Source organism: Melopsittacus undulatus, chromosome 18, assembly GCF_012275295.1.
Source record: "Melopsittacus undulatus isolate bMelUnd1 chromosome 18, bMelUnd1.mat.Z, whole genome shotgun sequence".
NCBI classification, from domain to species: Eukaryota; Metazoa; Chordata; class Aves; order Psittaciformes; family Psittaculidae; genus Melopsittacus; species Melopsittacus undulatus.
The window spans coordinates 160,377-174,068 of NC_047544.1; the positions used below are offsets into that span (position 1 = coordinate 160,377).

The 13,692-nt window shown below is 65.2% G+C and overlaps 3 protein-coding genes across 8 annotated transcripts in view; all 3 read right to left on the minus strand.

Annotated features, from left to right (window-relative positions):
- Window positions 1-1,406: 1,406 nt before the first annotated feature.
- On the minus strand, window positions 1,407-3,308 carry PPIA (peptidylprolyl isomerase A). The gene is made up of 5 exons (XM_034070568.1): window positions 3,183-3,308; window positions 2,356-2,386; window positions 2,171-2,259; window positions 1,839-2,011; window positions 1,407-1,723 (listed from the first exon to the last, which is right to left on the minus strand). Exons 1-5 carry the CDS (start codon window positions 3,249-3,251, stop codon window positions 1,588-1,590), a joined length of 498 nt encoding a protein of 165 aa, XP_033926459.1. The 5' UTR covers window positions 3,252-3,308; the 3' UTR covers window positions 1,407-1,587.
- Window positions 3,309-3,790: 482 nt separating this feature from the next.
- On the minus strand, window positions 3,791-9,729 carry ZMIZ2 (zinc finger MIZ-type containing 2). Of its 2 annotated transcripts, none has more exons than XM_034070558.1 (19): window positions 9,630-9,729; window positions 9,020-9,144; window positions 8,829-8,943; window positions 8,518-8,720; window positions 8,248-8,440; window positions 7,911-8,165; window positions 7,653-7,826; window positions 7,497-7,562; window positions 7,250-7,316; window positions 6,631-6,775; window positions 6,115-6,325; window positions 5,930-6,035; window positions 5,621-5,778; window positions 5,469-5,536; window positions 5,312-5,380; window positions 4,954-5,198; window positions 4,699-4,874; window positions 4,378-4,593; window positions 3,791-4,260 (listed from the first exon to the last, which is right to left on the minus strand). In XM_034070558.1, exons 2-19 carry the CDS (start codon window positions 9,067-9,069, stop codon window positions 4,153-4,155), a joined length of 2,625 nt encoding a protein of 874 aa, XP_033926449.1. In that variant the 5' UTR covers window positions 9,070-9,144; window positions 9,630-9,729; the 3' UTR covers window positions 3,791-4,152. The 2 variants fall into 2 exon arrangements, with proteins under 2 accessions (XP_033926449.1, XP_033926448.1); XM_034070557.1 differs by having other exon boundaries at window positions 7,250-7,421.
- A 707-nt stretch (window positions 9,730-10,436) lies between these two features.
- OGDH (oxoglutarate dehydrogenase) overlaps window positions 10,437-13,692 on the minus strand; it is a 31,093-nt gene continuing 27,837 nt past the window's right edge. For all 5 annotated transcript variants that reach the window (XM_034070614.1, XM_034070611.1, XM_034070615.1 and 2 more), the window contains 9 exons: window positions 13,467-13,617; window positions 13,250-13,377; window positions 12,995-13,173; window positions 12,776-12,847; window positions 12,251-12,373; window positions 11,705-11,777; window positions 10,975-11,138; window positions 10,744-10,898; window positions 10,437-10,657 (listed from right to left, as the gene is read on the minus strand). In XM_034070614.1, the coding sequence (XP_033926505.1) occupies window positions 10,537-10,657; window positions 10,744-10,898; window positions 10,975-11,138; window positions 11,705-11,777; window positions 12,251-12,373; window positions 12,776-12,847; window positions 12,995-13,173; window positions 13,250-13,377; window positions 13,467-13,617 (1,166 nt within the window). In that variant the 3' untranslated portion in view covers window positions 10,437-10,536. The remainder of the gene's footprint in view (window positions 10,658-10,743; window positions 10,899-10,974; window positions 11,139-11,704; window positions 11,778-12,250; window positions 12,374-12,775; window positions 12,848-12,994; window positions 13,174-13,249; window positions 13,378-13,466; window positions 13,618-13,692) is intronic.

Consider the following 13,692-nt stretch of genomic DNA (forward strand, 5'->3'; position numbering starts at 1 on the left):
AGACACAGGTTGGGTGGAGAAGTGATGGAGAAGGACTTGGGGGTGTTGGGTGAGGAGCAGCTCCCCATGACCCAGCTTCAGTGAGCGCTGGAGCCCAGAACCCCCCCCGTGTGCTGGGCTGCACCCCCAGAGCGTGAGCAGCAGCTCAGGGAGGGGATCCTGCCCCTCTGCTCTGCTGAGACCCCCCTGCAGCCCTGTGTGCAGTGCTGGGGTCCCAACATGAGGACATGGAGCTGGTGGAGCAGGTACACAGGAGGCCACGAGGATGCTCAGGGGCTGGAGCAGCTCCTGTATGGAGCCAGGCTGAGAACATTGGGGCTGTTGAGGCTGGAGAAGCTGTGAGGAGACCTCAGAGCAGCTCCAGTGTCTGAAGGGGCTACAAGGATGCTGGAGAGGGGCTCTGCATCAGGGACTGTAGGGATGGGACAAGGGGTGATGGGTTCAGACTGAAACAGAAGGAGTTCAGGTTGGGGATAAGTAAGAAATTCCTCCCTGTGAGGGTGCTGAGGTGCTGGCACAGGGTGCCCAGAGCAGCTGTGGCTGCCCCATCCCTGGCAGTGCTCAAGGCCAGGTTGGACACAGGGGCTTGGAGCAGCTGCTCCAGTGGAAGGGGTCCCTGCCCATGGCAGGGGTTGGACCAAGCAACCTTTAAAGGTCCAACCCAAACCATTTCAGGGCTCTCTGAAGAGCTCAGGTACACACTGCACACCCACCTCAGGCTGCTCCACAGAAGGTGCAGCTGATGCTCACCATTCCCAGCGCTCTCAGACACCTCACCCTCCTTCAAAGCCCAGCTGGTCCAAACAGGCCCCATCGTGCAATATAACAGGATAATGCAGGTCTGGATGCAGCTCCTAGTACAGGCAGGTTCAAGCAAGCAGTACTAATGCACTGTGGTGCAGCCCATGGGGTGCTGGACTCTATGCCCACCCAATCACTCTCAAACTGGAAGCACTGGAGTTGGGCACCCTTGAACTGGGAAGCACCCCAAACTAGATCCTCCACTAGGATTCCCCAGAGCTCCCCACCAACTGCACTGCTTAAACTGGGAGGAATTAGCATCCTCTTCTACCCTCCCAGCACAGCAGTCCCCTATGCCTCCTACTGACACTGACCCAACAAGGCACTCAGGGTGGGGGGGCCTCATCCCACCATGGCAGAGGAGCATTGCTGCAGCCCCACAGCTGCAGCACAGCCCTGGCAACCCATGGGGAAGAGTGGGGGGCCCTTTCCCTATTTGCTCCAAAGCCCCCAGGAAGCACAATTGTGCCAGGACCAGCTGCCTGCATCTGTTCACTCCAGACCCTACTGAGGAGCACACTGCAAGTGTCTTCATGCCTTGCCCCACATTCCACCCCTCCACCAGCCCCACATTTGCCACCCCAGCAAGGAGAGAAGGGCATCACTGTGGTTTAACTCGTTTTATTTAGACTCGGAAAGGTAACTGCAACTCAGCTGGACCGTGCACACATGAGGCTGAGACCCAGTAGAAACGCAGTAAGTCAGGAGTAGGGTGGGACAGGGTGAGCTGCAGCAGGGAACAGCATCCAGGCTGCCAAAGGAATGGTCAGTTGTTAAGAAGAAGGCTTATGAGAGCTGCCCGCAGTCGGTAATGGTGATCTTCTTGCTTGTTTTGCCATCTTTGGAGCCACAGCGCTCCATGGCCTCCACCACATTCATCCCCTCCTTGACACAGCCGAAGACAACATGCTTGCCATCCAACCTGCAGGAGAAGAACAGGTCACAGCTGGCACCTGCAGTCTCCACACAGGGACCTCAGCACCTGGCCCCGTGTGTCATCTCCCTGCCCAGCTGGGTGCTGGGGACCCCTGACTCACCATTCGGTCTTGGCAGTGCAGATGAAGAATTGGGACCCATTTGTGTTGGGGCCAGCATTGGCCATGGAAAGGATACCAGGGCCTGTGTGCTTCAGGATGAAGTTCTCATCGGCAAACTTCTCCCCATAGATGGATTTGCCACCAGTGCCATTGTGGCGCGTGAAGTCACCACCCTGCAAAGAGGCCACATTTCAGGACAGGGGTGCAGAAAGCTCTCAAACCAGGCTGAGGCCCCACAGAGGCTGCAGGCAGGAGGCAGAACTGCCCCCCCCAAACCTGCCAACACCCAACTCCAAAACCCACGCGAGCACCGAATCTCCTCACCCACCCACCTGGCACATGAACCCAGGAATGATTCTGTGGAAGCACGACCCCTTGTAGCCGAATCCCTTCTCGCCAGTGCTCAGGGCACGGAAATTCTCTGTGAAGGAAGAGGAAAACCACCATGAGCCGCTCGTTTTGTCCATAACAACATCAGGGTTCGGTGCAGCTGCAGCACTGCCAACACTTCACCTACCTGCTGTCTTAGGGACCTTGTCTGCAAACAGCTGCAAAGAGAGGAGAGACTGTCAGAGTCAGGTTGAGGTGAAGAGCAGCCACCTGCTCCCCATAGAGCACCCCAAGCCCGTGGGGATCCCCTGCCCCCCTGCCCATCACACGGATCCCACCCGTGCCTGCAGCCGCAGAGCACTCCCCACCTCGCGGCTCTCATCTGGAAGCATCTGGAACCTCTGAACTAACACACTTGGCACCCGATCGAGCCGAGCTGTGCCACACGTCCCTCCCGAGCACGGAGGGCTCCGTCCGCTCTGCCCGCCGGGGATGCGCTCACCGCCGCTCCGGGCTCCGCACGCTCCCGACCCCTCCGGGAGGCGCAGGAGCGCGCACCGCGGCAGCCGCATTGGCTCCGGAGCGGCCGTGCCAGGGATGCCTCAGCTCCACCGCCCGACAAATGCTTCCCTGTGGCCGCGGCCGCCGCCCCAGAGCATCGCTGCGCCCCAGGGCAGCGCCGAGCGCGGCCTCGACGCGGGGGGGAACTGGCACAAAATGGCGGCGCGGGCAGCGCGGCCCCGATCCCGCAACGGGGGAAACGCGGCGGCCGCTCCCTCCCTCCCTCCCTCCTTCCTCCACCGCGGCGGAGCTGCAGCAGCAGCGGGGTACCGGTAACGGGGACACCGGTAACGGAGACACCGGTAACGGCGCTCCTAGGGCCGGCACCGCCGCTCCCCAGCCGAGGCCTTTGTTCCCCGCGGGGCCGCAGCCACATGGAGGCAGCGCGGTGCCCCCGCCCCCCCGGCACAGCCCCGCAGGGGAGCGGCGCCGCTGCCCCCCCTCTCCCCGCACCTCGAAGGTGACGCGGCCCAGGGGCTCTCCGTTGGCGGCGATGTCGAAGAACACGACGGGGTTGGCCATGGCGGGGCTGAGAGGGGCGGCGGCGGCGGCGACTCCTCACGGCGGGCGCGGCGCAGCGCAGCAGAAGGAGCGCAGCGCCCCGCCGCCTCTTATATAGGGCGAGAGGAGAGCCCGCCCCCGCGGCGGCGCCTGCCAATAGGCGCTGGAGTTGTGGCGGAGCGGCGGGGTGGGTGACCAATCAGCGACCGCACATTTGAAATGAGGAGGGGGGGTAAGATGGGGCGCGGGGCGCGCGGGTCCGCGGTGGGTTAGGGCGGGGCGCGCATGCGCAGTGCAGGCGCGGTGGAGCGGGGACTGTGGCGCCGCAGCCGTGAGGCAGGAGCATGGCGGCCGTGCGGGGCCGGCAGCTCCGGCTCCATCCCTGGGCCCCGCCGGGCCCGGCTCGGACACAGCCTCCGAGGCCTCCCGCAGTGATCACTGTGGTGGGCATAGGCCGCAGCCCATCCTCCCCTCGGGATCCCGGGGTGGATGTGGGGCAGCCCCACGGCGGGGGGGACAGCACGGAGGGGGCCGCTCCCAGCCCAGCGACACGCGTGAGCCCCGCCGAAACGAAATCCTTTAATAGGCAGCGATACGGAGACGGTAACGGTACAACGGGGGCAGCCGAGGGGCCCGAGCCCCACACACCGCACCCCCGCCAGGGCGTTACAAGGGGAAGCGGCCTATGCACATTGATAGAGGGCCCGCACGACGCGCTTGCCTTTAAATACGGGGGGGGACACGCAGTAGTGTTTCTACACTATGTACAGCCTTGTGCTTCTGGCAGGGCTGAGCCCGTCCCTCCGTCCATCCCATCACAACCCTCCCAGGAAGCCCCCCTGTTAGCAGGCGTCCTGGCTCTGCGGCAGGCATGGGCACACCAGTGCTGTCCCCCAGTCCCACAGTGGGGGTTGAGGATGGCTCAGTTGTTCTCGAAGAGGGAGAGGAGGTCATCGTTGCTGCTGCTGGGGAGGTCGGGGGGGCCCAGGTAGGAAAGCAGCTCGTCAGGGTTCGTCAGCTCAGGCAGGAGCTGGGGGCGCAAGCGTGTGATGACCGGTTCCCCCGCAGCTCCTCCCCACCCGCCCCATGGTGCCCGGGGTCCCAAACCGGCAGCGGGACCCCCAGCGACCCGGCCTGGGGTACTCACGTCGAGGGCAGGCTCTGACCCATCGCCCGTCCCAGCCATGGGCGCGGGGGGGAAGGAGAGGTCGGTGGCATGTGCTGGGCGGGGGGGCCCCAAGGGGGGCCGTGCCGGTGCGTTCCGGTGGTGCAGCGGCTGTGCTGCCTGGCTGCCTGGAGCAGGGGTGTGCAGTCCTGGTTGCACCGGTGGGTGGGACGGCTCCATCCGTCCTGGGGGGGGCAGCTGGGGGGGACACAGCGCACCTGTGAGACCCTCCCTCCACAGGAACACCCCCCACGTCCCTCTATGGGGGGCTAGGGGGAGCCCCCCACCTGCAGCCCAGCTGACCTGTGTGGGGAGAGGGGGTCCAGGGGGCTTCTCAGGGGCCAGGAGGCCACCAGGGATGTTGGACTGGTAGGAGATGGGGGGGGGTCCCGGTGTGAAATCACTCAGCGTTGGTGTGCCTGGGGGGCCGGGAGGAGGGAATGGCTCTGGGAAGCCTCCAGGTCCTGGAAAACTGGAACCTGCATCAGGAAAGCAGTTGACTGGGGGTTGAACAACGTAGATAGGGTTTGTCCCTTTGCTCCCTTGGCTCCACCATACCTGGGGCAGCATAGTCGGCAGCAGCACCTGCCGGCGTTGGCGGCAGTGCCGGGAAGGGCGCTGAGCTGGGTCCCAGGGCCGCAATCATCTCCATGATGCTGGGCAGCACCATGTGCGTGGGACTGAGAGTCCGGCACCGCTTCAGCACTGGCCCCTCTGGCTCCTCCTTGATGTGGATGTCAGGTTTAACTGGGACGGGTTTCCAGCTGCAGGTTGGGTCGATGGTGATCTCCTCATGCTCCGAGCTGGTGACAACACGATGGCAGGGAGGGCTCAGACTGAGGTAGGTGGTGACCGCATGGCCCCCACGTTTGGCACCATGGCCCCCCATCCAGACAGATGGAGTGGCAACACTTACTTCTGGATATAGATCAGGATGCCCAGCATATACTGGTCTACCTCCAGCCCCTCCAGCAGAGCCGTTTTACTGCAGGCAGGGAGAGGCAGGGTGAGGGGAGGAAACCACCCCAGCAGGCAGGGAAACACAGGCACAGCCCCTCCAGGGCCACACTCACTTGCAGACAGGACACCGCCATGTCCCCCTCTCACAGTTGAGCTGCAGGTAGGACTCCAGGTCGAAGCACTGGGGAAGAGCGATGGCTGAGTCGGCAGAGGGGGAACACAGGATGGGAGACACCGCTCAGCCCTCTGCCAGCAGCACCCCTACCTGTATGTGCCGGCAGTCGTGGCCCCTGGCTGGGAGCTGAATCCTCCGGAAGGTGATGGGACACTTGAGGGACACCTTGATGGCTGTCTGCTCCACACCATCCTCGCCATTGGGCCCGGGGGTCCCAGGGATTGTCCCACTGCTGAAGTTGCGCTTGACTGTGGGGGAAGCGAGGGGAACTGAGTGCCAGACCTCGGACACTGGGACTGGGGCAGCACTGTAGTGTGGTGCCCATCACCCCCATCAAGCTGCAGCCCCCAACCAGGGTGTCACACTGAGCCCACCCAGGACACCAGCTGCTGCACTCACTTTTGGTGATGCAGTGCTCAGCAGGGAGCAGGCGCTTCTTGATGAGACCCTGCAGCACTGAGCGCACCGAGGGCCGGTGCACCAGCTGCAGGACAAAGAGGTGGGACTGCAGAGAAACAGAGGAGCTGAGCCACGGTGACAGCAGCCCCCACCCCGCCACAGGGACAACACCCCCAACAACTCACGCAGCAGCAGGCGGTGACGGTGATCTGGATGGTGTTCCTGCCAGGCTGGCAGACGTGCTTCAGGTAGAGCGGCTTGTGGGAGGTCTTGTTGTCGCCGCGCTCAATGGTGAGCGGTGTGGCGTTGACGCTCACCTGCACAGAGGCTGGCCAGTTGGTGTTCATCTGCCGGTCCTCATGGTGGTAGCACTTGAACTGCAGCTCCAGGTCAGGCCTGGCAGGACAGGCAGGAGTGTGGGCAGGGATGTGCTGGTACCACCACACCATACAGCACCACACAGTACTGTACCACACCAAATACCACTATGCCCAACCCCACTGCATGCTGTCCTGCAATACAACATGTGCCAAGCCATGCCATGTACCATTCACACACAGCCCCACCACACCACGGCGCGCAGCACCACACCGTGCTGTGAGGCACTGCTCTCTGCAGCCCCGTGCCAAGCATCACCATACACTGCCATGCTGCCGTGTGCCACGTGTCACGCTGTGCTTCGCCTGTCGCACCGCCCGCACCTCATCATGAGGGTCTTGTAGACGGAGTCGCGCAGCTGGAAGACATGGTTGCTGACGGCCAGGTTGTGCTGCAGGCGGAAGGGCTCCAGCACCACTCCATCCCGCACCGGGAACGTCAACCGCAGCTCCTCACCGGGCGCCGGCCCTGCCCGGGACACCGTCAGCCGGACCCCGCGCCGGCCACGCCCCCAACAAGCCACGCCCACTGCCTAGCGAGAAGCCCCGCCCAGAGACCACGCCTCCCCATGCAGGAAGCTCCTCCCACCCCACGAAGCCACGCCCACCACAGCACGCAGGAAGCCCCTCCCATTCGGGCCCCTCTTAAGCTCCACCCATCTCAAACCCCACTCCCGCTACCTGTAGCCCCGCCCCCTTCGCAGGAAGCCCCTCCCACTCGGCCCTCAGTGGGCAGCCCCTGGCAGTGGACACGCCTCCTGCGCTGAAGCCCCTCCCCCTTTGCCTTAGATGCCTCCCTGCAGCACCCTGCTCTTAAAGGGGCAATGCCGCCTGCTGCGGCAGCGGGGCCACTCCATGGCCCTGGGCATGGGGAAAGGGGTCTCTGCAATGTGGTTACCCCACCCCACAGCAGCGCTCCTTCCCCCGCGCCAGCGGCACCTACCCGAGGGGGACGGGTGCAGGGAGGTGACGGCAGGCTTCATGTCTGGCAGGAAGGGTGACTTGACATCCTGACCGGGGGACACATAGGGGGGGATGCCGCTGCCCGGTGTCATGGGTGGCGTGGGGTTCCCAGCCAGCGGCGAGCTGGGGTACCCCGGCACAGACCGGCCCGGCTGCGGAGGCACCGCGCACCCTCAGCGCCCGGCCGGGCCGGCACAGTCCCCACCCCACCCGATGCCAGGACTCACCCCATTGACAGCTGCCTGGCTGTAGGTGCCAAAGCCAGCGTTCTGCCCGTTGAACTGGTCAGCCGGCTGCAGGAAGAGCAAGGTCCTGGGGGCTGGCACCGGGGGATGGCAGACACCCAGCCTCCCACCCTGCATCCACTGCGCTCCCTGTGGTACCTTGTAATAGGGTCCAGCGCTGCCCGAGGTGGAGAGGTACTGGCTCATGCCCTGCTGCAGCCTGTGGCCAGGGTAGGAGGGTGACGGAGCAGAGGGCTGCGGGGTGCTGGGCGCATACTGGGCCCCAGCTGCAGCGTACTGCCCGCCCTGGAGGTACTGCTGGGCCGGGTAACCCTGCGGGGCCGGGGGTTCAGTGCGAGTGGGGAGCTGTGGGGAAAGGTCCCGGTGCACCATAGCCCCACCAGTATGGATGCTCACCTCGTTGGAGTACGCCCGCTTCAGGCCCTGGCGGGGGAGCTGCTGGCTCGGGGTGGGACCGGGGTAACTGTGCTGAGGGACCCGCTGCCCTCCATACAGGGCACCGACACCAGGTGCCCGTGCAGGGCTCATGCTCACAGGGGAGATGCCGGAGGAAGCCATGACACCTGCCATGCTAGCCGGGCTCATGCCGGCAGGGCCACGGGGTCCGGCATGAGGCAGGAACTGGCTGCTGAAGGGCTGCCCAGCACCCATCTGCAGTGGGGAAAACAGGGGGTCACAACAAGGTGGGGGGGGCACCGCTAGCTTCCCAGCTTTGCTGCGGGTGGGCTCTTACCGCACCATACTGGCTCAGCTCCTGGCTCTGCTTCTCCTGCAGTGCTGCCACCGTCGCCGTAGCTGTGGCCGTGGCTGTGGCAGCGGCAGCAGCCACAGCAGCAGCAGCAGCTGCCTGCGTGAAATCGGCTGGGGGGCGGCTGGCGTGTGAGGGGAGCCCCATCCCACCGGGGCCGCCGGGGCTGCCAGCGTAGCTAGAGGAGAGAGAAGCAGGAATGGGGCGTGCGGTGGCCCCACAGTGCCAGGACAGGGGGTGCAGAGATGGCCTTACCCGGCAGCGAAGCCCGGCCCGCCAGGATAGGTGCTGCGGCTGTAGACCCCTGGCTGCACGTAGCCCTTCCCCGGTGCCCCCTCGGCAAAGGGCTGCTGTGGCAGGAATGGTGGTGAGCTCATCCCTGAGCCGGTGCTGGCCATACCAGGCAGCAGTGGGTTGCTGGAGCTGCTCCCCCCCGGACCCATGGGGCTGCCAAAAACCTGCAGGGAGGACAGTGCAGTGGGTGAGGCTGGAGCAGAGGTGAGGCCATGGCAGCCATGCCCATCTCTAGGGTGTCCCCATGTGGGCAGTGGGGAGGCAGTGGGTACCTGGCTCTGGGAGGTGTTGCTGACACCCCAGACGGTGGTTACCACGGAGAGGGATCCCGCCGTCTGATTGGTGCTCGGTTGCCAAGGAACAGCCTCATATGCAAATGAACCATCACTATAAGTAAAACCAAATTAATTAAAAGCGGATGGAGGGAGGGATGGAGGGGCCGGAGCAGTGGGGCTGAGCTCACCCGTGGGGCGCAGGCGGCAGGGAGGGTTTCATGGGGTTCATGGGGTTCATCGGCGGCGGGCGGGCGCAGGCTGGGTCCTCCGAGGCCGCTGGGGGCCGGTGCCACCGGTGTCACCGTCACGGGGGCTGCGGGGGTTACCGGGAACAGCGGGTGAGGGGCGGGCAGCCCGGAGCCTGCGTAACGGCACCACCGGGACCTGGCGTCCTGCCCGGGGCTGGCACGGGCCCCGCCCCGCACCCCCCCCCGCACCTCCGTGATGGTTTACCCCAAAAACCCCCGGACACAGCCCCCCCCCCCGCGGGGATCCCCGCACGCTGCAGACGGGGGAACCGGAGGGGACTCCCGGGGCGAGCCCCGGTGGACGGGGGGGAGGGGAAGCAGCCTCCCCCTCATCTCCCCCCGCCCCCACCGGGAGCCGCCCGGGGCATTCCCAGCGCAGCCCAGGCCGGGGCCCCCCGGGAGGTGCCACCCGCGCAGAGGCCGTGACAGCCTCTCCCTTCCCCCCCCCCCCCCCCCGGTGGTACCGGCACCTCCCCCCGCCGTTGCCACAGCAACCGGCGCCCCCCGTGGCCCGCGCGCGGGGGCGCGCCCGCCGCTGCCCCGCACTCACCGTGGCTGAGCGGCCCAAAATGGCCTTTGGCGGCGCCGGGAGCGCGCGGCGGCTGCGCGGAAGCTGCGCGGGATTTTCAGCCCGCGCGCGATCCCGGCTCCATGGCGGCGGCGGCGCGCGGGGGGGGGGGGGGGGGGGGCGGGGCCGGGACGAACCGAACCGAACCGAACCGGGCCGGGCGCGCGCCGCCGCCGCCGCGCACAATGGGGCCGCGAGCGCATCAGTATGCACGCCCCGCCCCCCCCCGCCCCGCCCCGCCAGGCGCGGGCAGCCGAGCGCCGAGAGCTCGATACCGGGGGGGGGGGGGGGGGATGGGAGTCGTGCGTGACGGATGCGGCAGCGCGCGGGGCGGAGCGCCCGTGACCGACGGCTGCGACACGGGAGCGCGCCCGGGGGGTGTGAACCCGGCCGTGCCGTGCGCGAGTGGGCGCTGCACACCCCAACCCCCCGCACCCCCCCCCGGACCCGAAGGAGACCCGAACGCGAGCCCCGGGCCGGGGTCACCCCCGTCACCCCCCCCCCCGGGACCCCACCGGACACGCGCAGCACCCATCTGACCCCCAGCGGCGGTGACACCGGAGCGGGGAGAACGGGAGGAGCCCGGATCCACCGCGTTGGAGCAGCCCCGATGTGCGCTGGAGCGGCCCCGATGTGCGCTGGAGCGGCCCCGATGTGCCCTGGAGCGGCCCCGATGTGCGCTGGAGCAGCCCCGATGTGCGCTGGAGCAGCCCCACCGCAGAGAAGGGAACCGAGGGTCCCACCCGCCCCGGCTGCACGAACGGCCAGACAAGGATCCAGGCGCTAGCATTGGGGTTTTACAAGGTCTGTAGTTAAGGAGCTGGGGGGAGGCGAGCGAAGGACAGACAGACAGACAGACGGGAGCATGCTGCGGCAGCCGGGCTGGCGCCTAGGACAGGTCCTTGAAGGCGTCCAGGTTGAAGGCCGTGTCCAGGAGCCGCTGCAGCTCCGTCAGGTGGGTTTTCTTGTTGCCGGTGGCAGGGGCAGCTGCTGGCTCCCTCCCTGCATACCTGCGGGGGAGACGGGGGGGATGAGGGGGGACCCTTCAGGCCCCCCAGCATCACAGCCACACCTCCACTCCCACCCAACTCCCTACCAGACAGGCTTGGCGCGGTTAATGGTAGTGCGGAGCCGGGGTTTGACGTAGTCATAGTAGCCCTGGTTCTTGTGCTCCTCCTGGCACCACACCAGCTCAGCAGCCGGGTACTTCTCAGCTTCCCGCTGGAGGAGATCGAAGGGGAACGGGGAGAGCTGTGGGGGACACAGGGCAACGTCACAGGGGTACCACGGTGGCCACAGCACACCCAGCCTATGGGACCGTGCTCACCTGCTCCACCCTGGTGATGGCCACATCGGCCTCCATCTGCCGGGCCTTGCGCTCGCGGGTCAGGTCATAGTAGACCTTGCCAGTACAGAAGAGCACCCGCTTCACCTGCTCGGGGTTCTGTGCTGCTGGGCCACTGTCAGGGATGACACGGAGGAAGTGGGTGCCTGCCAAGGGACAGGATGGCACCGTCAGCCACGGCAGCACAGTGCCAGCATCAGCATCCCACACCAGGCCCTTTGGGACCCCAGGCTCAGCAGGCAAACCAGAGAGGCAGGGCCACACCAGCCAGTACCAGGTCCAGCTCCCAGTATAAACCATCACGACTCAGGGATGCCAAATCCCAGCTGCACCGCTCCAGTAGGAAGCAGCTGTTGATGGAGGAAGCACCGTGGCAAACACTGGGAAGCTGAGCCTGAGCTGTGTCACTCTGGGGTGCCAGACTTGGCACCAACAAGGGGTGGCTGCAGTTTGCTGGGTGGATGTCAGCCAGCACACCCTGACCACGACTGGGCAAGCACAGGAGGAAGGCAGCTCGGTGCCACAGCGGCACAGAGCTCCTGCACAGGCTGTGTGCACTACCCTGATGCCGGTGGCATGAGCCTCACTTGCTGCTCTTTGGCATAGAGAGGCTGCTGCCAGGCGGACTTTACCCAGAGCTGCTGGCTCCTGCCCTTCACCCTTCATCCCATGGCACGGGGGGCAGAAATGGACACCTCTGCAGTGCTTGTACCTGGCAGCATGTCATCGAAGCTGGAGCGAGCTTCAGGGTGACGCAGCAGAGACTTTGGAGTGAAGATTATCAGCTGGAGGGGGAGAAGAGGCAGCGATGGGGTCAGCATCTCCAGAAGTACCAACCTGCCCGTCCTGCCTGAGCTCAAGGAGCAGCTACACGAGATTTGGTCCTCGCCCAGCTGCTGTGCCCTCCCAGACTGGGCACCAGTTTCTGACAGCACTGGCTTTCCCAGTCTGGGTTTCCCCTGGGGAAGAGGCTGCTGGGGATGTGCCTGCCCCATGGCCAGAGCCAAAGGCAAGTGGCTGGACTGGGTTATTTATTGATGTCCACTGCCCCAGTGTCTCTGTCCCTGCCATGAAGCACAGGAAGGGGTGGCAGCCACCCAGGCTGCATGCCATGTACCAAGCCAGCCCTGAGCACCAGGAGGTCCTTGGCCCAGACAGGGGCAAACTGCCCACGTTTGCTGCACCAGGAGGTAGAAGAACAAACCCACCCCAAGCGCTGCCCCCAGACTGGGCAGGGACACAGGGCTCCAGCACTGACCGGTTTGCGGAAGGGCAGGAGGATCTGGCGCCGGAGGACGTGGAAGAAGTTGGCAGGAGTAGAGCAGTTCACAACGATCCAGTTGCAGTCATAGAGCTGGCGCACGTCAAAGTCATCCAGTTTCTGCCTCGGCGAGCACAGGTCAGGGGGGTTCAGGAAACACAAGGTGCATCTTGGCCTCGGAGCTCCAGCAGTGGGGAGAAGAGCAGCACCCAACCCTCCCTTCCTCCCTCCTCATCCCTTTGGGGGGCTGCAGCTCTGTGCTTCTCCTGGGCAACCCCCTCCCAGGCCTCCCTCTGGCCACCTCTGCCTTGACCTGTGCAGCAGCCCCAGTGGTGCTGGAGGTGCAGCCTGGGCACCAGCTCCAGCCCCTTTCCCCACACCCTCCCAGCTGCAGCGCACCCCACACCTCCTGCTACACCCAACCCGACCACAGCACCGTGCTGAGCCCAACCGGGTATCACTGCCCCCTCCCCAGCTGAAGGCAGCGGTCGCATCCAGGATGCAGGAGGCTGAGCCACTCACGGGGAAGACATCGGGATCATCATTGCACATCTGCAAGAATCGCTCTGGTCGGGCGGAGGAGTGCTCAGGACCCTGCAGGGACCAGCAGGGGACAAGGTGAGCAGGAGGCAAGGCTGGTGCCAGACCCCGGTGCTGGCACTGCCACTGCTGCCCTTGGCTCTGCATCTGGTGCAGCCAGGCAGTGGCACCCCTGGGTGCCCGCGAGCTGGGGGTCCTTACCATGCCCTCCATGCCGTGGGGAAGCAGCAGGACGATGCCATTCTGCCTGACCCACTTGGCTTGCCCAGGACAGATGAACTGGTCAATGATGCACTGAGCGGTGTTGTGGAAGTCCCCGAATTGGGCTTCCCAAAGCACCAGAGCGTTGGGGCTGGCCATGGCGAAGCCCAGCTCGAACCCTGAGGGATGGCAGAAAAGCAAGGGGTTATCCTCCTGGAGCATCTCACCCCATCTGCCAGCACAGACCTCACTCACCAAGGACTCCGTACTCTGACAGGGAGCTGTTGCAGACGGTGTAAGGAGCCTGGTTGGGCCAGAGGTGGTTCATGGGGATACAAGTCCTCTTGTCCACATTCTGATCGTGCAGGACGTGGTGGCGATGGCTGGAAGAGGGGAAAGCATTACTCCATTGTCACCCTTTGGACCCCTTCCAGCAAGGCTGGAATTGCCTTTACCAAGAGCATGGCTTTACCTGAATGTCCCTCTCTCCACATCCTGGCCGCTCAGGCGGATGTGGATGCCGTCTTTGAGCAGGGAGCCAAAGGCCATGTACTCTGCCAGGGCCCAGTCCACTGTCCGGTTCTTCACCATCTCCCCACGGGTTTTCAGAATACGGCTCAAACCTGCCAGGATAGAAGCTGGTTTGTGGACAGGATGGGAGGGAGCTCCAGCACCACCGTGTTTGTCCCATAACCTGC

Excerpts from the sequence above, each read along its gene's own strand:
- PPIA (XM_034070568.1), bottom strand. The coding sequence starts at position 3,251 with ATGGCCAACCCCGTCGTGTTCTTCGACATCGCCGCCAACGGAGAGCCC. Across the intron at positions 2,012-2,170 it reads TTCCTGGGTTCATGTGCCAG|GGTGGTGACTTCACGCGCCA; the intron begins GTGGGTGGGTGA and ends GCCTCTTTGCAG. Across the intron at positions 1,724-1,838 it reads TGCACTGCCAAGACCGAATG|GTTGGATGGCAAGCATGTTG; the intron begins GTGAGTCAGGGG and ends CTTCTCCTGCAG.
- ZMIZ2 (XM_034070557.1), bottom strand. The coding sequence starts at position 9,069 with ATGAACCCCATGAACCCCATGAAACCCTCCCTGCCGCCTGCGCCCCAC. Across the intron at positions 8,944-9,019 it reads CTGCCGCCTGCGCCCCACGG|TGATGGTTCATTTGCATATG; the intron begins GTGAGCTCAGCC and ends TTTTACTTATAG. Across the intron at positions 4,594-4,698 it reads GACCCCCTCTCCCCACACAG|CTGCCCCCCCCAGGACGGAT; the intron begins GTCAGCTGGGCT and ends TGTCCCCCCCAG.